Genomic DNA, 23,914 nt, shown 5'->3' on the forward strand with positions numbered 1-23,914 from the left:
ACTCAAACATAATAATCAGCCATAATTACACATAGTGTGGAGATTTTTATTTTTACAGTTCAAGATTGTACATGATTATCTAAGATAAGGCTTCACCAGACCAACTTTTTTTAAAACCTCAGCAAACAAAGCAGATGGACTCTTGGATGGTGTGTCAACAACCATGTAGATAAGGTCTGGAAAACAACATAATGTTTGCTGCAGAACTGAGAAAAGAGAATAACTGGTAATGTTGGGAGCTTCATTTGTTGGGAGCTACATGACTAGGCAGCAGAATATTTAATTCATGAGTAGAAATTGTATATGTATATATACAATACATACGTGTGTGTGGTCACACCAAGGAAAACCTACAGACTGAGTGCAAATGTTTGTCTTGACCTTTTGTACTACATGAGAGAAAAAAAATTAATTCTTGGACTCGATTCTGGTCTGTCAACAACCGACCAGTTTCCAACGAAAGAGTGTAGAACGCGCCATGCATCCCAACATTGCTGGGCATACAGTACCATGGGAGGTTATCTAATAAGTATTAAACAAGACCAAAAGTTGAAGATTTGCTTTATCTCCTCTCCACCACCTTATAGGTTTATGCTGAACACCTTCTTATCATTCACTCATGTTAATGAGCATCTCATTGAGCGGCTTTTGATGAAGACAATAGTGAACAAAGTAGCCCTGAAGGTAAAAAAAAAAAGCGATTCATCAAACGTACTTCACTTTCTCCTCATACAACAAATATTCTTCAACATTCTTCAAATTAGCTCCATCTTAGTCTCCACAACTGCCACAGAATAGGTGCATTTAACTGATAGTGTAAGTGCAAAAGCATTTGCATCTTCTGCTTAACATTAGATGTTTACTGGTCTCTCATCACATTTAATATGTCACTGGATTGAACTGGAATTCAGAATGAGAATTTTTCTTCATTTAGCATTTTTTTTACTTTTCAACATTGCACCCATGACACAGTAATAGCATTCAATGTACATAGTTTCTCATTTTTATCATAATCAAAACATATTAAAGCAAATTAAAATGACTTACAAAATACAGCTAAATATTCAAAGTTTTTTTTTAAAACATACATGCTGTGGATGATCATGTGACTTAAGGCCTAAATAAAGAGAGAGCTGGACTAAAGTTTAAAAATCTTAGAAGAAACTAGCTATATGAGACTGAAACCCATTCTGGAAGATTATTTATTCGATTTTCATCATTTCCATGCCATTACATGAACATCGCTCCCATTCGCCTTCTTTACGTTTTTTTTTCCAGTCAGAAGTGCAGCAGTGTGGGAGGAGCCCCTCTCCTCTTCCTACTGTTTCTTTTATTGTTGTTCATGATGTAGTTCATGCCGTCATTTAGCCACTTGGCGTACTTGGACACCTGTGTGTACACCCCGAATTTCCCCTCTCTGGCGCACCCCTCCCCCCAGCTCACCACGCCGGTGACGAACCACGTGCCCTTGTAGCGGGTGACATGCGGCCCGCCACTGTCCCCCTGACAAGCGTCCTTGGTCTCCTTGTCGTACCCGGCACAGAACATGTGCTGGGAGATCCGGAACTGGCTGGACTCGATGCATTTGGCGCGGTCCACGTAGGGCACGGTGAGCTTCTGCAGCACATCGGACAGAGGGCCACCCTCCCGGATGCGGCCGAATCCGCTGACCATGCCATCTGGCTGGCGCATGAGCACCTTCTCAGCAAATTCCCGGTCTGGCAGACACGCCGGCAGTATGTACTGCGTGAACTGGATGGGTTTCTTTAGCTTCATGAGGGCGATGTCGTTGTGATAGGTCTCCTCCACATAGTTCTTGTGAACCAAGATCATCTCAATCTCGTGCGTGACTTCGCGGTTCTCCTTCCTCCTCTTGTCAAACTCACCTAAACGAGCAACGGAATTCATTACGGGTGACACAAGTACGACTCAGAAACTCTTTAAAAATGGACACACACCGAGCACCACAGTGAAGGAGCGGGACTCGTTCATGCAGTGCGCAGCAGTCAGGATGAAGAATGGGTCCACGATAGTTCCTCCACAGAAGCCGATGCCTTCCTCATTCATCAGGAGGGCCTGAGAAACGTGCAAAAAGCATCTCTACAGTCATGAAATTTTGCCTGGCTCAGACAATGCAGCAATGGCGTCAGATAATCTTAATATATATTTCACATTACTGACTAAATTTTACTACTGTGTAGTAAAAGTCCCTCAGAACCAGGGGGATATCATCAAAAATGTATACACTACAAACGTTTGGACACACCTACGAGTCTTGCATTTTTTACATTAAAAATAAAGTGATAAAGTGATTGTCACTTGTGATACACAGTGCACACAGTGAAATTTGTCCTCTGCATTTTACCCATCACCCTGAGTGAGCAGTGGGCAGACATGACAGGCGCCCGGGGAGCAGTGTGTGGGGACGCTGTCTTTCTCAGTGGCACCTCAGTGGCACCTTGGCGGATCGGGATTCGAACCGGCAACCTTCTGATTACGGGGCCGCTTCCTTAACCGCTAGGCCACCACTGCCCTCATTATAGAGAAAAACTGAAGACACAAGACTTTAAAATAACACACGTGAGATTCTGTAATACTACAACAAAAAAGGCAAACAAGGCAAAAAGTTGAAGCTTTTGCTGTGATTGCAGCATTGCACACTCTTGTCTTCTCTTCACCACCTTAAGTTGGACCACGGGGACAGTTTCCAACAGTCCTGAAGTTTATGCTGAACACTTTCTTATCATTTACTCATGTCAATGAGCATCTCAACAAGCTTTTATGACGACAATAGTGATAAAAGCAGTCATGAAGGTAAAAAGAGGTAAAAACAGATGAATTAACAGATTAACACACTTCTCCTGTTACAACAAATACTAAATATGTTTCTTGCGTTGGATTCTTCAGAATGGCTCCATCTTAGGCTCCAAATATTTGACAGGTAGTGTAGATCGTTTCCATTTATAAATTTACATTCAGTCATGTTTGAAGAAGCAGCGAGTACCTGCCAGGGACACTCTCCCGGAGGGCAGTCGTCTCCGTGGACAATGCGCCAGTTTTCGGCTACTTCAGGTAGGATGATCGCCTCTTCGATGGGCTCAAAAAGGTCCTCCTCCATCTGATCAAAAGGACTGCTGGTCGTCTTGGTGGGGGGGCTGGTGGTGGTGCTGGTTATATTGGGGTCTGGTGTCGTGTTCGCTTCCTCTGGATTATAAATAAAGATGGTGCGAGTCTTCTTGGGATGGACCACGCCACATTTGAAGGGATCTAGGACAGGGCATAGACTCGACTGATCTAGATGCTCATTGGCAGAACTTTTGACCAGCCAGTGATGTTATTAAGCAGATCCAGAGGTGGCAACTCACCATCAGAATGACAGGATTTCCCATTAGCTTCCAGTTTGTAGCCCTTGGCACATGAGCACATCACGTTGCTGTCCACAACATGGCAGAAGTGGTCACACCCACCATTCTTGTTCTCACACAGCTGGGGGATCTCTGCACCAGAGAACATGACCAACTGAGAACAGCTGGTTCCACAGATTTGAGCAGAACATTATCACAGTGTAGATATCCCAATAGCAGCTCTGGGATCATTTATCACACGTGGCACCATGTGTAACAGAACGCTCACAATTATCTCACAATTATAGAAGTAGACAAATAATGGTGGCGCCTGATGATACTGGGGTAGAGAATACATATCAGCAGTGAGTCTTCCTATCTGTGGAGGGTTTCATGCAGTTTCATGGGTGCACTGTGCACGATATTTGTAGAGCAGAGGCATCAGAGGTCCTCCTTGACAGGAGAACGTTACCAATTTCGCAGTTGTAGCCTTGGAATCCGGTGGTGCAGTAGCAGGTGTACTTATTGATGCCATCTTTGCACTGGCCTCCATTCACACAAGGGTGGGATTCACACGCATCGCCATCTGCAGAGCCAGAAGAGGGAGCGTGAGCAAGACTGGGGTGATAAATGATAGTAAAAGTCCTGTTAGATTTGTTTGTCAAGTAAAGTCTACTCTAGAGGTTTGACAAAAAAGGGCTTTTCGGCTTCTTAATGAAATAATATATTCAAACGTGACATGCAAAGGTGAAATGTTTTTGGACTTGCGGCCATTACCGGAGCACTAAAACATTAAAACACATCAATAGTAATTGTAACTTACCAACGTAAATGCTCCAGAACTCATTCTGACAAAAACAACACAGTTGAATGAATCAAATATGCTGTGGATTGTGATTCTTTGTAGAGTAAAATCTGGTGTGTGTGGAAAAGAGAATGTGAACACACTGTCTTCTCTGTATTTTCGAAGATCTCTCTGGCCTCCTCAAAGCTGCATCTCTCCTCCCTGCACTCACGCTCCATGTCTCCCTTGCGGACCTCCTCGAAAAGGCTGTTGGCGCGCCGCGCCCGCTGCAGGACCTGGTTGGCATCCCTGCCCTGGAGGAAGACTGGAGGACAGCGGGCTTAGTAGAGCGGCGCTCCCAATAGCCCTCGCACAAAGCCCCCTGCAGACCCAACAAACTGTACCAAGGTGAAGGAAGAAACCTAAAGAGCAACCAGCATCTGCTTTTTCAGACGTCCTCACCTTACTGCTCACTCAGGGTGATGGGTTAAATGCAGAGGACAAATTTCACTGTGTGCACCGTGTGCTGTGCTGCTGTGTATCACACGTGACAATCACTTCACTGCACTGCACTTCACTCACTTATCCAAGGCACCTTACAATCAGTAGTTACAGGGACAGTCCCCCCCTGGAGACACTCAGGGTTAAGTGTCTTGCTCAGGGACACAGTGGTAGTAAGTGGGGTTTGAACCTGGGACTTTGTGGTCTTCTGTTTCATGGGTGAGTGTTTTACTCACTTGGCCACCACCAGACTAGATTATACAATATTAACACAAAAAGACAGGTCTAAGTAGATTGCTGTTGGTGTAAAGTTTTTTTTTAACTTGCTCCATGTGTTTTTAGATCGCAGTAAATCAAATGATCATTTTAATACAGTTTTTCCCACCAATGACTAATTGGAACTATTTTAGCATAGCAATTGTCAGATAGCAATGATCCTTGTGCAGTACATGCAGATTTGACGATCCCTTCCATACTTTTGAAGGCACCATGAAAAAATATATTCGGTACACCTCCTCATCCCCTTCCTCACCCAATAAATATTGATTGGGTGGTAGTAGCCTAGAGGGTAACAAACTTGCCTATGAACCAGAAGACCCAGGTTCAAACCCCACTTACTTCCATCGTGTCCCTGAGCAAGACACTTAACCCTAAGTTGCTCCAGGGGGGGACTGTCCCTGTAACTACTGATTGTAAGTCGCTCTGGATAAGGGCGTCTGATAAATGCTGTAAATGATTCCCGCACTTCACTAACATCACTAACAACATTTATCTTTCACCAGGACCAGACGAGAACGTATCAGCTACATACCCTCCGATGCAGTGTGGTCGAGCAGCAGGAGGAATAGGAAGGTCTGGACGACCTGCAACATGGCCTCGTCTACGAGACCACTCCGTTTCCCCAGCTAGTTTATCTGGAGGCGGCTGAGCAGGGAAATCAGACAGAGGTCCACGGAGGTCAACGACCTGTCTGTTAGCAGAGAGCGAACTCGAATAACAGATCAACAGGGAGCCGGGCGCCGAGGACAAAAACAAGTTCCACTTTCACTTGCTGCGCCCAACGCGCCCCAAATATCCGGAGAGGCGACACTTTTACACCGAGCCGCTGATGTCAGCCAATCCTGACGCGGTAAATATTTATCCCACACAATCCTCGAACGGCTCTCAAAGTCAAACACAACATTCGATGCAGCCAGATCATCAGTGGCAGGATGTTGAATGCAGAAATGTTCAGAACCCTCGTTTTTTTGTACCCTTGCAAGATGCCTGTAATCAGCGGCAGTGAAATCTCCATGTTTATATGAAGTTATGCATTACTGATGTAATACTTGATTTTATTTACCTGTATTCCCGAGGGTCCAGGCAGGAACGGAGTGGAAAACACGGACGCACGTAAAGCTCAGAGCAAAGCTGAAGGAACATTACAGAACATTCCTGAGGTGCCTGGTTTTTATCAGTCCTGCACACCCACACGCACACTGACAATCCTCAGGACCCACACACACACACACACACACAAATAAAGACACGTTGAGTCGGATAAAATTCAGATGTTTATTAATCAGAGGCCAACTGCGGTTGGGTTACAGAGTATTGCGAGCAGCAAGGCTCAATCGTCACGTCCCTTTCCTCTGAACGGGCGTGGCTGTCGAGGTGACAGCGGGCAAAGCGCTCTGTGTCACACCGTGCACCCAGTCCAAGAAGTTGGACACTTTTGTGTATATCCCATAATACCCAGGCTCACAGCAGCCTTTGCCCCATGCCACCACCCCAGTCAAGAAGGTGGTGTCCCCATACTGAGTGACCAGGGGACTTCCGTCGTCACCCCTGCAGGACTCCTTCGCGCCCTGAAAGTACCCGGCGCACATCATGTTCTCGGTGACGTTCAGGCCACTCTTCACAGCGCAGTCCTGGCCAGACAGGACCGGGACGGGCAGCTTTCGCAGGAAAGGGGAGGCGAGGTGCTTGGGGACCTGAGACGGGGGGACGTTCCCACCATCGGTGCGCTGGCCCCAGCCGCTGACTGTGTGGTAATGCACCTTCTCCAGCTGGCTCTGGGCGAAGTCACGGCGCGGCAGGCACACGGGAACAGCGTAGTCGGAGAACGTCACGGGCTCCCGAAGGCGCAGCAGAGCGATGTCGCTGTCACCCGTGGATTCGTTAAAACGCTTGTGGACAACGACCTGAGACACAGGAACGGTCTGTTCTGTACCTTCCACCATGTCCAAGTTGTGCTCCCCTGAAAGAGGAAGATCACCTATATCGTAACGAACAGTTCATTCGTTCCTAAATGAATCAACATGGCGTGTCGCCTCGTCACTATAAACATGTCCGTTCCTAAAAAGAAATCATTTATCAACCCTGTAACTCAATAAAAACTATCATAAAAACTTTGGTCTGCAGCTAAACTTGTCCTGAACATGAAACCATGACGAACCCTTCAAAATTCTGGTGATAAAGGTGTTAAAAATAAGTTGTTAAATTAAAAGTTGTAAGGACGGTACCTGCTATCACTGACAGGTCCTTGGCGTCCTGCTGGTGAACACAGTGGGCTGCAGTGATCACCCAATCAGCATGAAGTAAAGCCCCTCCGCACAGGTCCTGCCCTTTCAACTTCAGCAACACCTGAAACCGACCCAGGTCGAGATGTGGATGAAAATCAATAAAAAAAAACCAACAACGTCCTTGTCGTAGCCTAGTGGGGTAACACACTCGCCTGTGAACCAGAAGAGCCGGGTTCAAACCCCACTTACTACCATTGTGTCCCTGAGCAAGACCCTTAACCCTAAGTTGCTCCAGGGGGGGGACTGTCCCTGTTACTATTGATTGTAAGTTGCTCTGGATAAGGGCGTCTGGTAAATTTGGCCGTTCAATAGTCTGGTCTAAATCTAAACGGTGGTGACGTAACCGTGTACAAGAGCACCTTCCTCCTTGACATGTTGAAATGTCGATGTGGATTACACTCGATCCTAAATCATTTCAGCGTCAGTGATGCCGATATGTAAAAAGAAATAGCAGATTGCAACAAATGATCCAGCGTGCCTGGGTTTTATAGGTATTCTAAAAGTTTTACTTTACTATTTTACTTGTATTCAACCGTCGCTCCTTCTTTTCCCCCAACCCTGCTGCATGTTAGTGTTTTAACAGGCACTTCATATGAAATGCAAAATCGCTTTACACGGATCATACATGTTCCAAACCATAATCATCTCAGCTGCCTCCAAGTATACGGAGAGGTTCAGAAGGTCTTTACCTGCCAGGGACAATGGCCTTTAGGACAAAGGTGTCCCTGAGCCACCTGCCCTTTCTCATTCTTCAGCAGAGGGACCTTCCCACAGGGAAACGGAACTGTAATGCCAGACATATTTGAATGCGAGAGCAAATTAGAAGGGACTTGATCAGGCATGGCAGCAAGGCGTTTGGTTCTGTTAACTTAATTTGCGACATGTGAGCAGCAAGTGGCACCTTGAGGGATGCACTGCTTAGCGTCCGGCCCGAGGGTGTAGCCGGGGACACAGTCGCACTTGCGCCGAGGGCCCGAGCCGTCGCAGAACTGCCCGCACCCCCCGTTCATGTACAAGCACTTTAGAACGTCCTCAAAGTCTGCGTGGAGCCCAGAACAGGAGTGAAGACCCAACACTTTTGCTGCTTCTAACAGCGTGTCCAACTGTACCTTCTTGGCAGTAGGCGCCCTCAAATCCTTGGACACAGTGGCACTCGTAGGCGTTGGCGATGTATATGCACGTGCCGTTGTTCTTGCAGGGATTGTTCAGGCAGGGCTCACGAGCTGAAGAGAAGCGGCGAATATGAAATTCATTTCGGCTACTGGGTCAGGGTCAGTGTTGCTGATCGCAGTTGGAACAGGCGTACTTACCCGCATAACTCAACCAGAACGTCCTCTGACGAAGGCGACGAGAACAGTAGGAGGTTGAAGCGGAAAACGGCAGTCATTTAAACAGTAATCACAATATGACACAGGATGTTAGGATAAATTCCCTATTTGCCAGAAATAATAAGCAGCAGAGAGATGTTCAGCTCTGAATACACACTGTAAAAAGTGAACACTGGCTAAACTAATTTAAATAATCTGTCACGCATAATATTTTAGCATTGCAATATTTAGCAATGTTTTTACTTTACTATAATGCTACCGACAGCAAGATTGTTATTTTATTCACATTATGGCAACGTTTAAATATTAAAAGTTTAGCCAGAGTTCACTTTTTACAGTGTACGGATGCACTGAAATAAAGTAAAATTGTTTGCTTAATGTGTTTTTTTCCTCATTACAGTAGTTAAAAATATTTGCCAGATATTAAACTAAGATGTCTAATTTATGCTTATGATTAAAGTGTTTTTTTTTACTTTACTATAATGCTACTGACAGCAAGCTTGTTATTTTATTCACATTATTCCATTTTTAAAAGTTTAGCCAGTGTTTATTTTTTACAGTGTATGGATGCTCTGGAGTAAAGTAAACTTGTTTGTTTAATGTAGTTTAAAAAAATTGACAAATATTAAACTAAACTGTCATATTTATGCTTATAATTGGTTTCTTACTTTACTATAATGCTACTGACAGCAAGATTGTTATTTTATTCACATTATTCCATTTTTAAAAGTTTAGCCAGTGTTTATTTTTTACAGTGTATGGATGCTCTGGAGTAAAGTAAACTTGTTTGTTTAATGTAGTTTAAAAAAATTGACAAATAGTAAACTAAACTGTCATATTTATGCTTATAATTGGTTTCTTACTTTACTATAATGCTACTGACAGCAAGATTGTTTTTTTTATTCACATTATTCCATTTTTAAAAGTTTAGCCAGTGTTTATTTTTTACAGTGTATGGATGCTCTGGAGTAAAGTAAACTTGTTTGTTTAATGTAGTTTTAAAAATTGCCAAATATTAAACTAAACTGTCCTATTTATGCTTATAATTGTTTTTTTACTTTACTATAATGCTACTGACAGCAAGATTGTTATTTTATTCACATTATTCCATTTTTAAAAGTTTAGCCAGTGTTTATTTTTTACAGTGTATGGATGCTCTGGAGTAAAGTAAACTTGTTTGTTTAATGTAGTTTAAAAAAATTGACAAATATTAAACTAAACTGTCATATTTATGCTTATAATTGGTTTCTTACTTTACTATAATGCTACTGACAGCAATATTGTTATTTTATTCACATTATTCCATTTTTAAAAGTTTAGCCAGTGTTTATTTTTTACAGTGTATGGATGCTCTGGAGTAAAGTAAACTTGTTTGTTTAATGTAGTTTAAAAAAATTGACAAATATTAAACTAAACTGTCCTATTTATGCTTATAATTGTTTTTTTTTTTACTTTACTATAATGCTACTGACAGCAAGATTGTTATTTTATTCACATTATTCCATTTTTAAAAGTTTAGCCAGAGTTCACTTTTTTTTTTTTTTTTTTTTTACAGCCATAAATAAGCCCCATCACCGTCTTGGCGTCGTCCTCGAAGATCTCCCGCGCCTCCTCGTAGTCGCACACCTCCTCCACGCACTCGCGCTCCATGCTGCCGGGCTTCAGCTCCTCCAGGCGGCCCGCGTTGGCGCGTCTGGAGCGGCGCAGGAGCGCATGCGCGTCGTCCCTCGGCAGGAACACTGCGACCGTCGGACAAGACAATTAGACAGGGCGCTGGCGCGACGACGCACGTCGGTCGCTTCTCGACGAGCCAGGTACCCGCTGCGCGGACGGTGCTCGATGTCGCCGAGAGTGCGCAGAGGAAGAGGAGGAGGAGGAGGAGGCTCGTCCGCATCTCAGCAGTCGGTGGGTTCCCGCAGAACAGCGCCTTTTTTTTTTTAACACGATAAAGGATTATTAAAAAGAGCGCATCGGCTGCTGCTGATTCGAACCCGGACAGGTAATAATATAGGCGCTGTTTGAATTGAACATTGATTTTTCCCCCCCCTTTTTGCAAGTCCAAAGGTTTGTCCCCAAACAAACAGCACCCAGACAGATTAAGGCTGGTATGAAGATTAGCTTTAAACCGCTGAAATGCATGTTGCAATGCACAGGGTGAGATGGGCGTGGCTGGAGCCTCCCTGGGGGTGGGGGGGTACACATTAGGATAGAGGAGGGGGATTAAAAAAAGACAACCCCCAGATTGTACTCAGATACAAGGAAGCTGCCCCATAATCAGAAGGTTGCTGGTTCGAATCCTGAGCCGCCAAGGTGCCACTGAGGTGCCACCGTCCCCACACACTGCTCCCCGGTCATGGCTACCCACTGCTCACCAAGGGTGATGGTTAAAAGCAGAGGACACGTTTCGTTGTGTCACCGTGTGCTGTGCTGCAGTGTCTCACAACCACTTCACCTTTATAAGCACACAGACTCTACACAACATATAAAGAAAAAGTCAATTGCCACAGGGGAAGGGAAAAAGCGGCGGTGGTTGAAATCCCACGCAAACGAGCATCAGACCTGGTGCTGATGCCAGTTCACGTGGGGTGGGTACGAGGCGGGCGGAGGCGTGAGATGTGGGGTGAGGGAATATCAGCGAGCATGTGTATAAATACTGTATGTGTGTGTGTGTGTGTTTAAGTGTCCTTGGGTTGGAGAAGGGAGGGAGAGAGTCAAGTTGCCCTGGCCCTGACTGGAGATGTTGATTCTGCAGCAGATGCTGATTGGTGGAAGGGTTGTTTGGGTTTTTCGGCCAAAGAGCTGAAACTTTCGCAGCTGTTCTATAGTCTCTGGTCTGCACCGTCCAACCACCCAAGAACAGTCTGGTGAAGAACGATGCCTTGTCCAGCATGATGGAGCACCATGCCATAAGGCTAAAGTGAAAACTAATTGGCTCGGGGAACAAAACATTGACATTTTGAGTCCATGTCCAGGAAACTTCCCGGACCTTAATCCAACTGAGAACTTGTGGTCAATCCTCAAGAGGCGGGTGGACTAACACAAACCCACAAAGTCTGAGCACTGATTCAAGCACTGATTATGAAGGAATGGGTCGCCATCAGTCAGGATTTGGCCCAGAAGTTGGTTGACAGCATGCCAGGGCGAATTGCAGAGTCGTAGTATATGGACTCTTTGCATTAACTTAATCACAACCAATTAGTTGTGAATGAAATTTATAATGGTGGTTTTGGACAAACAAAATGGCCAATCCACCCTATTGGGCAGTGTATAGTGAATGAATGGACATTTCAGACCAAGGGTAGTTCAAAGGTTCCGCCACTGTTGTGTTCGTAAGGAGCGATTGGACCCAGATGTGACATCAGATGGAACAAATGACCCAATTCTTGCTGGATAGCATAGTAACTTTCAGAAGTCCTGTCTGACGTCTTCGATAAAACTTCTGCTGCATCTTCACATTTGTGTTATATTTAAGAAACATTTTTAATAAAACATTGACAGAAGTATTATGGCAGTGTTTCGATCATCGACAACAAACATCCAGGTTATTCAGATTAAATGAACACTACAACTGAATATATATATATATATATATATATATATATTTTTAAATATTGCATCCATCAATCACATTAAAGGGGCAGTGGTGGCCTAGCGGTTAAGGAAGCGGCCCCGTAATCAGAAGGTTGCTGGTTCGAATCCCGATCTGCCAAGGTGCCACTGAGGTGCCACTGAGCAAAGCACCGTCCCCACACACTGCTCCCCGGGCGCCTGTCATGGCTGCCCACTGCTCACTCAGGGTGATGGGATAAATGCAGAGGACAAATTTCACTGTGTGCACTGTGTGCTGTGCTGCTGTGTATCACGTGTGACAATCACTTCACTTTAACTTTTGAAATAATTTACTTCATACAAGCAATTTATTTGTTAACCACACTTAACTCATGTATATGAACTCATCTCTGGGAGATGCATCAGGACTGTGGAATACTGCAAACTAGGTTGATTTAACTCAGGAAATGGAAATGCACAGATCCTTTAGAAATCAAAAGTATACACTGTTTTATTAAAATACAGCACAGATTGAATTAACAAATGCTTTGATTTTCATTTTAACTAGTGCTGCACGATTAATCTAATCGCAATCGTAATCGCGATGTCAGTCTGTGAGATTACATGAACGCAAAAAGCTGCGATTGAAATTATTAGTACATGGATTGAACATATCACTCATTCTCTCAAAGTTTGCGAGCTGACTGAAGTCTCATTTCAGTCGAATGTGACGTGTTTGGTCACATGACTTTCGATTCGGTTCAATGGAGACCTCACATTCGTGACTCGAATCAACGTTTTTGTTAAACGTAAAAACTATAATATCTGATTTTATAATGTCCAAATATAATCAAAACAGTTGTTTAGCCTTACCAGGGTTTGTCGTTCGACAGTAATGTGATTATTTAATTTAGTAGAATATTGTATTTTGAAAGCACTGGGCATTTCAAGTTGTTATAAGTAGTTTGTATGTTTCACTTTGAAATGAAACATTTCACTATTAGTAATTTGTATGCGACTTTTCATTGAAATGCAAGCAAGTGCCCTTTATCATATCGCAATCGCATATCGCAATATTGATCTCAATAATAGCAATATGTCTTTTTTCCCCCAAATCGTGCAGCCCTAATTTTAACTGACACAAGCACAAACGCAATTCGTTTTACTCTGCAATTCTCTGAAATGCAAAACAGAATGTACTCTAGAGATACCCTTAATATAAATAAAAGAAGTGACAAAAGTATTGAAATAAAAAGTGTGTAGTATTAATGACACCAATGCTGTTTTATTACTCTAAACTGTCACATGGCAGGAAATAACAGTCAAAACTGCAAAAAAATGTGCGTCATACTTCCACAACCGATAACCTTTTAATAATATTCTGTATTATATTCAGATTTTTTTGGGTTGGGTAAGAAGAACTAATATTGACATGTTACGTGTTGGTCGTGTTCTTGGCCTCCGTCGCATTAATGGCCTTTTCATTCGTGTGCTGATGGACCCACGGAATGTAGTTGGACACTCGTGTGTATATCCCATAATTCCCCGGCTTGGCACAGCCCTTCCCCCAGCTGACTATGCCCAGCAGAAACGTGGTGTGTCGGTAGCGGGTGACCAGCGGGCCGCCGCTGTCGCCTTTGCAGGAGTCCTCGGTGCCCTCGATGTACCCGGCGCAGAACATGTTGGCCGTGAGCGAGACGTTGCTGCTCTCCAGACACTCCCGCGTGCGAATCCGGGGCACCTTGAGGTGACGGAGGACGGTGGCGGTGGGCCCGCCCTCGCTGCGTCGGCCCCAGCCACTGACGGTGTGGTAGTGGATGGCCCAGAGCTCCCGCTCGGCCACGTCTCGGGTGGGCAGACAGACGGGCACGGCGTAGTTGGAAAACGCGATCGGCCGGCGAAGACGCAGGAGCGCAATGTCGTTGTCTGCTGTCGCGGGTACGTAGTCTGGATGGTTAATAATCTCGTCCACCTCGATCGTCTGCTCCGTGCCCTCGCTAGCACTGCGGTCGTGCTCTCCTGTGTGACAGAAAAGGCCCGACACACACCAGTTTAATGTAAGTGGGGGTGGTCGTGGCCTAGTGGGTAACACACTCGCCTATGAACCAGAAGACCCAGGTTCAAATCCCACTTACTACCATTGTGTCCCTGAGCAAGACACTTAACCCTAAGTTGTTCCAGGGGGGGACTGTCCCTGTAACTACTGATTTTAAGTCACTCTGGATAAGGACGTCTGGTAAATGCTGTAAAATCATGCCACATAATCCTGGCCAAATTCAGACTACAAAAACCATCAGAACGCTGTGAGTGTCACACAGCACTGATCAGGTCATAAGGGTTCACTCTAGATGACCGTGTGACGGTCAGTTGGTGTTACGGGTCTCAGGAACAACGTTCCGTCTTCGAATACAAGGCCTGTACGAAACCTGCCACGATCTTCAGGTGCTTGACGTTCAGCTTTTCCGTGCAGTGGGCCGCGGTCAGGACCCAGGTGCTCTTGTAGATGATTCCCCCACAGAAGGCTTTCTGTCCGTACACCAGCAGGACCTTACAACGCAGCGTGCATGTGTGTTAAATCTGGGTTCCAAAATGAATTAAGACCTCGAACTTCATTTTTCGAGGATTAACAACATGAATAAGATCTTTTTAATTCCTTTTTTTTTTAATCCGAACATAATGAACTCCCGCAGATTCCTGCTTCTCAGGCTCAGTTTGACTAAATCGCTGTACCTGCCATGGACAGTGTCCTTTGGGGCACTCTGATCCCCCCACAATTCGGGCTCTGGGGTTCAGATGTGCATCGCTCGTCTGTGAGGGGTCCAGGGGGGCTTTACCGCAGGGGAACGCCTCTGCGGAGGTAAAGAGACAAAGTCAAATCCCCCCGGGTCCAACGGAGACACGCTGGAGGAAAAGGGAGAGTGGCGTGTGGAGGAGAGGAAGAGTAAGCGCCAAAGGTCAGGTAATCGGGGTGCAGGGGTGTCATTGTACCACGCGTGAAACATTTCTCTCCGTCTGCGTCCAGGAAGTAGCCGTCTGCACATGAGCAATGACGTTGACCCCCCTCCTCCCTGCAGAAATGTTCACACTGGCCGTTGTCGAAGAGACAGGTTTCTGGGATGGCTTTATGCTCTTAATAGGAGATAAAGAACAGAGAACAGCATGATCGAGGAATTAATGGAATTATAGTCTGAACCTGTAGCCAGGCAACATGGTTTATGGCTCAAATGATTGTGTCCCCGAGTGTCTCCTGGCGCTTTGGATGGTAGCGTCTGATAAATGGCAGAGATTGCCGGATTGGGAGCGTGGTACTACACCTTGCTCACAGTCCCGTCCACCAAAACCTGGACGGCACAGGCAGGTGTAGGAACCGGACAGGCTGCTGCAGGTCGCGTTGTTCATGCAGGGGCTGGACGCACACTGATCTTGCACTGTGGAAACGAGACGCGGATTCAATCCCCATTTTAAAATCCACCACGTTGCGCGTCAAAGGGAAACGCTCACCATTATATTTCTTCCAAAATTCGTTCTGCACAACAACAAAAAACAAACAAAAACGAGTTAGTAAAGAGTTAATGGTGTACTGGAAAATGTCAAATAACTCTGACCGTCACTTCCGGGTGTTCGAACACCTCCCGCGCCTCCTCATATGAGCACTTCTCCTCCAGACACTCCCTCTCCAGGTCTCCTTTCTTCAGCTCCTCAAACCAGCCAGAATTGGCCCTTCTGCCGCGCCACAGAACACCGTGGGCGCGGTCACGCTCCACGAACACTGCGGGGTGAACCGTTTCACACGCACAGCGACACAGCTGTGATATGCACACGTGCAACACTTAACATTTAGACCATTTACATTTACAGCATTTACCAGACGCCCTTATCCAGAGCGACTTACAGTCAGTAGTTACAGGGACAGTCCCTCCCTGGAGCAACTTAGGGTTAAGTGTCTTGCTCAGGGACACAATGGTAGTAAGTGGGATTCGAACCTGGGATTCATAGGTGAGTGTGTTACCCACTAGGCCACTACCACCCTTAACAGAACCTTACCTGAGGCTGGGCGGCAGACGCACACGGCAAGAGCAGCGATGAACGTTGGCAGCCACATGTTGCGCCTCGGCTTCAACTCTCTCTCTCCGGCTACCTCCCTTTTTGTCCCCCCCCCCCCCCCCCCCCGAGTCCGTGGAGATCAAAGTCTGAATAAACTCTGGTGGGACCTCAGCTACCCTGCACTGCGAAGCTTGAATCAATACATGAACCCGCTCCGGTAAAAAGACCAGGCTTAAAGACTCAGTTCGGTCCACCGCTGTCCAGCAGTCGAGTTTAAAATACACGTGTACATCATTTTCATGAAAATGTTCGTGAAAATAAGAAATCCTGAAATTTATCAAAAAGAATTCACCGTGGAGAAATGTCCAACGTCTGCAAAGTATATCCTGAAATGTTCAGATGCACCAGAATTTGCACTTTGCATTATCCATAATATATAAACGTTCCATTTTCTTATCTGATAACAGCCCCCTAAGCACTACTGCTATTTTACATTTAAGGCATTTGGCAGACACCCTTACCCAGAGCGACTTGCAACGTGCTTTCATGTTACCATCGATGAAGTGATCAGTTCTGGTCCACTAGGACCCCCAACTATGAATTACTCTTGTTGTAGATTCTGTACATAAGTTAGACAAAAGGAAGGTTACAAGTTCATCTAAATATTCTCTCATTCCACCACCGAGGGGCCAAGACGGAGAAGAGTCTAGATGAATGTTTTCCTTTTACCTTCAGAGATGGAGGGACCAGGCGAGCAGTACTGGAGGCTCGGAGTATACGAGGTGCAGTGTGAGGTGTAATAAGGGCTGTGAGGTAGGATGGTGCTACTCCATGTTTGGCTTTGTAGTCCAGCATCAGTATTTTGAACCTGATGTGTGCAGCTACTGGGAGCCGGTGGAGGGAACGTAGCAGAGGGGTGGTGTGGGAGAATTTGGGATGGTTGAAGATTAGTCGTGCTGCTGCATTTTGTATGAGTTGAAGAGGTCGGATGGTACATAGTGGTAGACCAGCTAGAAGGGAGTTACAGTAGTCCAGTCGTGAGATTACTAAGGACTGAACCAGTATCTGGGTGGCCTGGGTTGACAGGTAAGGGCGGATTCGTCTGATATTGTAGAGAAGGAATCTACATGAGCGGGAAAGGTTGCTGATGTGAGTCGAGAAGGAGAGTTGGTTGTCTATTGTTACTCCAAGGTTGCGGGCTGGTAATAGCAAGGTAAATAGCAAGATCCTGATGTGGTGAAGAGTCTGCAGGAATGAATATTAGCTGTCCTATTACTGGTGAAAGTTGATGTCTCCTCTGATCCTTCAAAGAGCAGCAGGCCAACCAACGTTTTCTCCAGAGAACACAGAAATTAGAAACATTTTAGTATTTGCATTTTTTTTTAATCCGAGTTCCCAGATTAGTCACATTTATGGCCTAGATTTTGCTTACACTGTACAGTGTGATGTAAAAGAAATCAGTGAACAGACTGACTGACCACGGCATGTTTGTGTTTTCTGTGCTTAAGTGGCTGCCATGTTGCTCTCGATCCACTCTAGAAAGCTGGACACGCGGGTGTAAATGCCGTAGAAGTTGGATTCGGCGCAGCCCTTCCCCCAGCTCACGATGCCCAGCAGGAAGGACGTGTTCTTGTAGCGGGTCACTAGGGGCCCGCCGCTGTCCCCCTGGCAGGAGTCTCTACCGCCCTCCTTAAAACCGGCACACAGCATGTTCCCCGTCAGCCGCAGGCCCGTCTGCTTCAGGCACTCCTGCTGGGGAACCCGCGGCACCTCGAGCCGCTGCAGCACGGCCGACGGCGGCCCGGACTCCGCCAGGCGGCCCCACCCGCTCACGGTGGAGAGCCTGATGGAGGCCAGCGTGCGGCCGAACGTGCCCGCCTTTGGCGGGAGGCAGATGGGCACCGCGTTGGAGTTGAGCGTGATTGGCGAGCGCAGACGCAGCAGGGCCAGGTCGCTGTCCTTGGTGGTGTGGTTGTAGTCTGGGTGCATCAGCACCTTCGCCACCCCTCTTGTCTGTTCGGTTCCTTCAGTGACCTTGCGGATGTGTTCACCTGAAGGGACAGTCAAAAACAAAACACTTTTATATGACAATAGTGTTCTGGGATGTTTGGGATGTAACAGAATGGAACGGTATTATGGGGCAGTGGTGATCTAGAATTCGAAATCATAACCCCAAAGGTGCGGGTTCAAATCCCAAACCATCAAGTTACCACTGAGGTCCCCTTGATGAAGGCACCGTCCCCACACACTGGTCCCCGGGCGCCTTTCACGGCTGCCCACTAATCACCAAGGGTGATGGTTAAAAGCAGAGGACACAAAGATAATTTTACAATTATTTTATGTAGATATTTCTGTTGCCAAATATATAAAACCTAATAAATCAAATGCCAATTTCACCACATTTCCCTGAGACCCTGAGACCTGGGGCAGTGGTAGCCTAGCGGTTAAAGAAGCGGACCTGTAATCAGAAGGTTGCCGGTTCGAATCACGGTCTGCCAGGGTTCCACTGAGGTGCCCCTGAGCACCATCCCCACACACTGCTCCAAGGGCGCCTTTCATGGCTGCCCACTTCTCACCAAGGGTGATGGTTGAAAGCAGTAGGTGGTAGTAGCCTAGTGGGTAACCAGAAGACCCACTTACTACTATTGTGTCCCTGAGCTACCATTGTGTCCCTCAAGGGGAACTGTCCCCTGTAACTACTGATTGTAAATCGCTCTGATAAATGCCATAAATGTAAATGTAAGGACACATTTCACTGTATCCCAGTGTGCTGTGCTGTGAATAATTTCACTTTCACTGAAGGAGAGGTCCATCTTGGTCCCATGATAGTCAAAGGTCAAGGTCATTGTTGATTTAAGCAAAACCACAGTAAGGAGATAATAGTGTTTTTTCGCATGGGCCTATTTCAGTCACCGGGTTTGTTTGTGAGCCATTTTGTGACCGTAGACAACCATCCTCGTGAGGACCCGCTACTGTGCCCAGCCTACCCACGGTGATCTGCAGTAGCCGGTTGGATATTTTCCAGATGCAGTGTGCAGCCGTCAGGATCCACTGTGCGTCCAGGATGATTGCACCACACTGGTACTGACCAGAATGCTCCAGCATCGCCTGTGGAGAGAGGTCGCCTTCAAATACCGATACAGTGGCAGTATGACATCTTTTGGCTGCGTGCACCATCAGGCACCCCGTACCTGCCATGGGCACTCGCCTTTCGGGCACACCTCTCCCCTCACGATCCTCGGGGAAAAACCTGTTGACACCACCTTGCCACAGGGAATCTCCACTGAGGAGCAGGATAAGAGATGGGATATAAAACAGCAAAGCCGAGAGAATGAAAGTGCAAAAGACAAAAGCAACCTTGGGGCAGGCAGCTGCTTTTATCAGGGGCCAGACGGTATCCTGATGCACAGAGACAGACATGTGACGAGTTCAGCGTTTCCACGCAGAAGTGCTCGCAACCTCCATTTTCATACAAACAGCCGTAGTAGGTCTTCACCTCTGGTAGGAAAGAAACCCTATCATGGGTCAACGTTCAAATGCTTTACTGTTATTTCTTATTTAAATGTGTGTATGTGACCTGAACACACACTGCTGTCTTAGTTGTTCACACTGCATAATGCACCTTGGACATTCACATTCCACCTTGTGGAAGATTTTATAATATATTCACTACTCAGTGATGATGAATGCATTTATTACTCATGTTTTTTAACTTGCACTTTACTTCATTTTTGTGTGATTCAAGCCAATCTAGTCCATATCTAATCTGAGCACAGTTAAAGTTGCACAGTCCAGTCACTGCGTGCATGTTGTACCCTTTATAACTATGCATGTAACAAATTAACTGAGCTTGAGCTTGAACTTGAGTAGTTTAGGGGCATAATGGCAAGTTACCTTTGGTGCAGTTGCGTCCCTCAAATCCGGCGGAGCAGATGCATGTGTACGCGTTTACCTGGTCCATGCAGGTGGCTCCGTTCTGACAGGGCATGGCCTCACACTGGTCCATCTCTGCAGGGATGTACGACGTAAGACAGACCAAATACACTTGTCCCAAGACCCAGGTTCAAATCACACTTAAGACAGTCGTGTACCTGAGCAAGACAATTAAATGTCTCCAGGGGGACTGTCCCTGTAACTACTGGTTGTAAGTCGCTCTGGACAAAGAAGTCTGATTAATGCCATAAATGTAAATGTAGACAAGAACTTAGACTAGAACCTTGAACCAACCATAAAACCTGGAAACTGATTTTTCTAGGTACTGCCTAAATTCTATATGCTGATTTCAATAATGTTCTTACACACACATTCATAACTACCTGAATATCTCCTCCAGAAGTCATTCTGTGACAGGAAAGAAAGAATAAAAAAGTAGTTTTAAGGTTTTTATATTTTATATTAACGTGCAAACCGTTACAATAATGTAATCAGAAAAGGCTAAATTACTGGTCAGTCTCAATTAGTATGAAAAAAATATAATGAAAACACATGCTATTTTCATTAGATAGAAGGTGACATTTTTAGTTTCAGGTTCAGGATTATGGTTGTTATGGAATTCATTCATTTATTAAATATGTCTATTTAAGTGAGTAAGTAAGTGTGAATGTGAATGGGTGAGTGAGTAGATGTAAAAGTAATAGAGTGAGTAAGTGTGTGAGTGAGTGAGTAAATGTAAAAGTAACAGAATAGCAGCACCAGTGTCTCACCAGCTGCTCTGGGATGGAGAAGATCTCCCGCGCCTCCTCATATGAGCACTTCTCCTCCAGACACTCCCTCTCCAGGTCGCCCACCTTGAGCTCCTCGAAGATGGAGTTGGCCCTCCGCGTCCGCTGCAGCAGCACCTGGTTGGCATCTGGCCTGTTCAAAAACACTGGCGGGGAGAGGAGATGCTTACATATTACAGTCCGACCAGGAAATTCCGCCATGGCACGTATTGCACAAGTTATTATGAATCGCTCTAGTAAACTTTTTCCTTCCTGGGAAAGTGAGGCTCTTACCTCCGGGAAGCCCAGAGCTGGGTGTGAAGATGATAACCAGCAGAAACACCAGCACCGGGAGGCAGGTCTTCACTTTCTGTGCCTCAGACTCCATAACTGGGCTCTTGCCTGTTATGTCAGGATCAAAGTTCAGGTCTCTTAAACACACAATCCTGGAAAAAAAACACACATTCTCCCCACTCCGTCCCACCAGGGAGACGCTGCTCTGGACGGATTGCTCAATGCAGGCCCGGGGTGGGGTGGAAGGTGGTCGGTCACTTGGTTGAACAGTAGGGGGCGCTGCTTGGGTGCAAACTACAGAAGCGCATCTTTTCTCAGAACTGACAAGTGTCTTGGGTGGCTGAGGGTGGAGATTTCCAGGAACTCCACCGGCCTGCCGAGTCACTGGCCTCTCCTCTCCCCAGACACAGGCCACCGTGTGCAGTTGTGGGTTTTGTAAATGCATTTGTGTGTGTGTGTGTGTGTGTGTGTGTGTGCAACAAATATTCTGAGGGGTCGGATTCATGCGTTCCATGAGCGATCAGCCCTACTGTAATAAATAACATGTAATAAATAAAGCAAAATGCGAAGGTTTACCTTCATAAGCTTGGAAATACTTGGAAATATTTACACTTTACACATACTACGCTTATATCCATATACGTTTTTATTGTTTTCATATACATTACCTGCATTGTTCAGCACTCCTGCACTTATTCCATTTTCGTGTCATTTTGTGTATCCAACTCACCTGTTCGTGTTTATACAAGCCTCTGAAATTCCCTTAGGGATCAATAAATTATCTAATCATTTATCTATCTAATATTTTATTTTATTCATGTTAACACACACGTTGTTCTGTTTGCTTAAATATAACTGAGCAACACAAACATGCAGAGTGTTTCAAATGCCATATTCAGAAAGATATGTTAAAAGTGTGAGTCACATCAACGGTAGGCAACTCGGCTCATACACCTGCTGACAAGACAAATAATTGACAGTCATTTCATAAAAATGATGAACAGCAACGACTGACACTCCACTTTCAATCCAGTAAGAGGCTTCATCCGGAACGTGCAACCTAAGAGGCATGAACATATAAGGACGGTGGAAGACCTTACACCACAGGGTGTGCGTGTGTGTGTGTGTGTGTGTGTGTGTGCGCGCGTGAGAGAAATGACTTAAACTGAAAGCGAATGCTGCCGCCGCAAACACGCGGCTTCCTGTCTGGGGCTGCTACCAAACTCTGTGTGAGGGTGTGTGTACAAATCCGAGTGTGTGAACAGTGCAGAAGAGGTGGTGTTTCTTGCAGAAATGTGTGTGTTGTGGGGGACCTTAAGGCAGGTCCTTGGTTATCTGCGATCTGCTCTGTGTTTCCACTCCTGGGGCGCACGCTCCCCCACACATCCTAGGTGAGCTGCCTACAGTGCACCAAATGCCGCTCCACGGTTACAGTTCTCTCATGTACAAACACACACACACACACACACACAAGCAATTACTTCTATTTGCCAAAGGACACAATACAAGAGCAAAAAACATAAACTGCAGTAACTTCAGCAGTTATGTTACAAAAAGTCATTAAAAATATATATATTTTAAATACTCAAGACTCATGTTATCATGCCATGGAAAATCCTCCAAAATCCTTGATGCTGACTGTTTACTAAGGCAGGTCACTCGTATTGTCATGGCTTAAAATCTGCCTCTAGTACTTTGTCCTTTTTGGTTCATCATAAAATTCTGGGGGCTTGAATTGGCTCGAATATTCTACTGATAGCATGTTTGAAGGACTGTGAAGAAAGTGTAATTTCAAAGACAGAGGCTTGATTTACCTTCCCACACATGCTGTATACTTTGTATTCTAAAACGTTAACGAATGGACCGGAAGATATAATGTCTGAAAAAAAAAAAAAAGATAAAACTGGTGGTATTTTTGGCATGAAGTAGGGAAAAAATACAGTATCCACCAACATAAAATTGACTACTTCAGAAAGATAAAATATCTGGTTGTTTTAACATTCCAAAAATTGTGAGAGTATTCTGCCTTATTTAATTGATGATAAACCAAAAGCACACATGTAAAACTGAATACTTTTACAGCACTCTAAAGTGGTGCCCCAGATAACTATTAGGAGTTAGACGGAAAAATTTGGGACTTTTCCCATTGGAAAGTGTGTGAACATCCAGATTTTTTTTCCATATCTGAGATGTCAAATGACAGTTGACATGGAATGACGTCAAAGTGGGTGAGGTTGGCCACGTCTCCTGCCAATCAGAGTAAAACGCCCGATGAAATGACTTGCGTAGGTGTCACCAAGGCTCCCCTGGGATGGTCATGAACTTCACATAATCTGCAAGGACAGTGGCTCGAGCCACACACTCAGCCACACCGCCGAACCTGCCCGCTGTGAGGGTGCGTGCCACCTGCAGACCACAGCGGCCGTTGAGTGTGGTCTCGCCTGCCTGGATACCTGCAGAGGCCAGTTAAAGGGTTTTTATTTATTATATTTTATATATACAGCACAGGCCAAAAGTTTGGACACACCTTCTCATTCAATGTGTTTTCTGTATTTTCATGACCATTTACATGGTAGATTCTCACTGAAGGCATCAAAACTATGAATGAACACATGTGGAGTTTTGTACTTAACAAAAAAAGGTGAAATAAGTGAAAACATGTTTTATATTCTAGTTTCTTTGCTCTGATTACTGCTTTGAACCCTCTTGGCATTCTCTCAATGAGCTTCAAGAGGTCGTCACCTGAATTGGTTTTCCAACAGTCTTGAAGGAGTTCCCAGAGGTGTTTAGCGCTTGTTGGTCCAGC

The 23,914-nt window shown here is 45.5% G+C and overlaps 4 protein-coding genes across 5 annotated transcripts; all 4 read right to left on the minus strand.

Moving 5' to 3' along the window:
- Positions 1 to 139: 139 nt before the first annotated feature.
- f10 (coagulation factor X) lies at positions 140 to 6,109 on the minus strand. Of its 2 annotated transcripts, none has more exons than XM_028954157.1 (9): positions 5,972 to 6,109; positions 5,441 to 5,553; positions 4,293 to 4,453; positions 4,168 to 4,192; positions 3,817 to 3,930; positions 3,366 to 3,497; positions 3,005 to 3,267; positions 1,959 to 2,076; positions 140 to 1,886 (listed from the first exon to the last, which is right to left on the minus strand). In XM_028954157.1, exons 2-9 carry the CDS (start codon positions 5,499 to 5,501, stop codon positions 1,279 to 1,281), a joined length of 1,482 nt encoding a protein of 493 aa, XP_028809990.1. In that variant the 5' UTR covers positions 5,502 to 5,553; positions 5,972 to 6,109; the 3' UTR covers positions 140 to 1,278. The 2 variants fall into 2 exon arrangements, with proteins under 2 accessions (XP_028809990.1, XP_028809991.1); XM_028954158.1 differs by having other exon boundaries at positions 5,441 to 5,599; positions 5,972 to 6,102.
- A 136-nt stretch (positions 6,110 to 6,245) lies between these two features.
- f7i (coagulation factor VIIi) lies at positions 6,246 to 10,646 on the minus strand. The gene is made up of 8 exons (XM_028955272.1): positions 10,340 to 10,646; positions 10,097 to 10,260; positions 8,504 to 8,528; positions 8,303 to 8,416; positions 8,095 to 8,232; positions 7,883 to 7,977; positions 7,134 to 7,254; positions 6,246 to 6,868 (listed from the first exon to the last, which is right to left on the minus strand). Exons 1-8 carry the CDS (start codon positions 10,413 to 10,415, stop codon positions 6,246 to 6,248), a joined length of 1,356 nt encoding a protein of 451 aa, XP_028811105.1. The 5' UTR covers positions 10,416 to 10,646.
- Positions 10,647 to 13,184: 2,538 nt separating this feature from the next.
- On the minus strand, positions 13,185 to 16,185 carry f7 (coagulation factor VII). The gene is made up of 8 exons (XM_028954160.1): positions 16,115 to 16,185; positions 15,676 to 15,839; positions 15,572 to 15,596; positions 15,385 to 15,498; positions 15,059 to 15,199; positions 14,801 to 14,919; positions 14,497 to 14,617; positions 13,185 to 14,089 (listed from the first exon to the last, which is right to left on the minus strand). Exons 1-8 carry the CDS (start codon positions 16,170 to 16,172, stop codon positions 13,506 to 13,508), a joined length of 1,326 nt encoding a protein of 441 aa, XP_028809993.1. The 5' UTR covers positions 16,173 to 16,185; the 3' UTR covers positions 13,185 to 13,505.
- A 1,349-nt stretch (positions 16,186 to 17,534) lies between these two features.
- Positions 17,535 to 21,301, minus strand: f7l (coagulation factor VII, like). The gene is made up of 8 exons (XM_028954159.1): positions 21,109 to 21,301; positions 20,818 to 20,981; positions 20,431 to 20,455; positions 20,009 to 20,122; positions 19,472 to 19,612; positions 19,306 to 19,397; positions 19,102 to 19,222; positions 17,535 to 18,165 (listed from the first exon to the last, which is right to left on the minus strand). Exons 1-8 carry the CDS (start codon positions 21,200 to 21,202, stop codon positions 17,618 to 17,620), a joined length of 1,299 nt encoding a protein of 432 aa, XP_028809992.1. The 5' UTR covers positions 21,203 to 21,301; the 3' UTR covers positions 17,535 to 17,617.
- Positions 21,302 to 23,914: the final 2,613 nt, after the last annotated feature.

This window comes from Denticeps clupeoides, chromosome 15 (assembly GCF_900700375.1).
Source record: "Denticeps clupeoides chromosome 15, fDenClu1.1, whole genome shotgun sequence".
Taxonomy (NCBI): domain Eukaryota; kingdom Metazoa; phylum Chordata; class Actinopteri; order Clupeiformes; family Denticipitidae; genus Denticeps; species Denticeps clupeoides.

Coding starts and splice junctions, on each gene's coding strand:
- f7i (XM_028955272.1), bottom strand. CDS start 10,415: ATGCGGACGAGCCTCCTCCTCCTCCTCCTCTTCCTCTGCGCACTCTCG. Junction 8,529..10,096: donor TCGAGGACGACGCCAAGACG/GTGATGGGGCTT, acceptor CGCCTTCGTCAG/AGGACGTTCTGGTTGAGTTA. Junction 8,417..8,503: donor GTTCTGGTTGAGTTATGCGG/GTAAGTACGCCT, acceptor GCTTCTCTTCAG/CTCGTGAGCCCTGCCTGAAC.
- f10 (XM_028954157.1), bottom strand. CDS start 5,501: ATGTTGCAGGTCGTCCAGACCTTCCTATTCCTCCTGCTGCTCGACCAC. Junction 3,931..4,167: donor GTTCTGGAGCATTTACGTTG/GTAAGTTACAAT, acceptor CTGGCTCTGCAG/ATGGCGATGCGTGTGAATCC. Junction 3,498..3,816: donor AGGCTACAACTGCGAAATTG/GTAACGTTCTCC, acceptor TCTCTGGTGCAG/AGATCCCCCAGCTGTGTGAG.
- f7 (XM_028954160.1), bottom strand. CDS start 16,172: ATGTGGCTGCCAACGTTCATCGCTGCTCTTGCCGTGTGCGTCTGCCGC. Junction 14,920..15,058: donor AGAGAAATGTTTCACGCGTG/GTACAATGACAC, acceptor TTACCTCCGCAG/AGGCGTTCCCCTGCGGTAAA. Junction 14,618..14,800: donor AAGGACACTGTCCATGGCAG/GTACAGCGATTT, acceptor CTGCGTTGTAAG/GTCCTGCTGGTGTACGGACA.
- f7l (XM_028954159.1), bottom strand. CDS start 21,202: ATGGAGTCTGAGGCACAGAAAGTGAAGACCTGCCTCCCGGTGCTGGTG. Junction 20,123..20,430: donor CTTCTGGAGGAGATATTCAG/GTAGTTATGAAT, acceptor ACATCCCTGCAG/AGATGGACCAGTGTGAGGCC. Junction 18,166..19,101: donor GCTACTGCAGATCACCGTGG/GTAGGCTGGGCA, acceptor CTGTCCCTTCAG/GTGAACACATCCGCAAGGTC.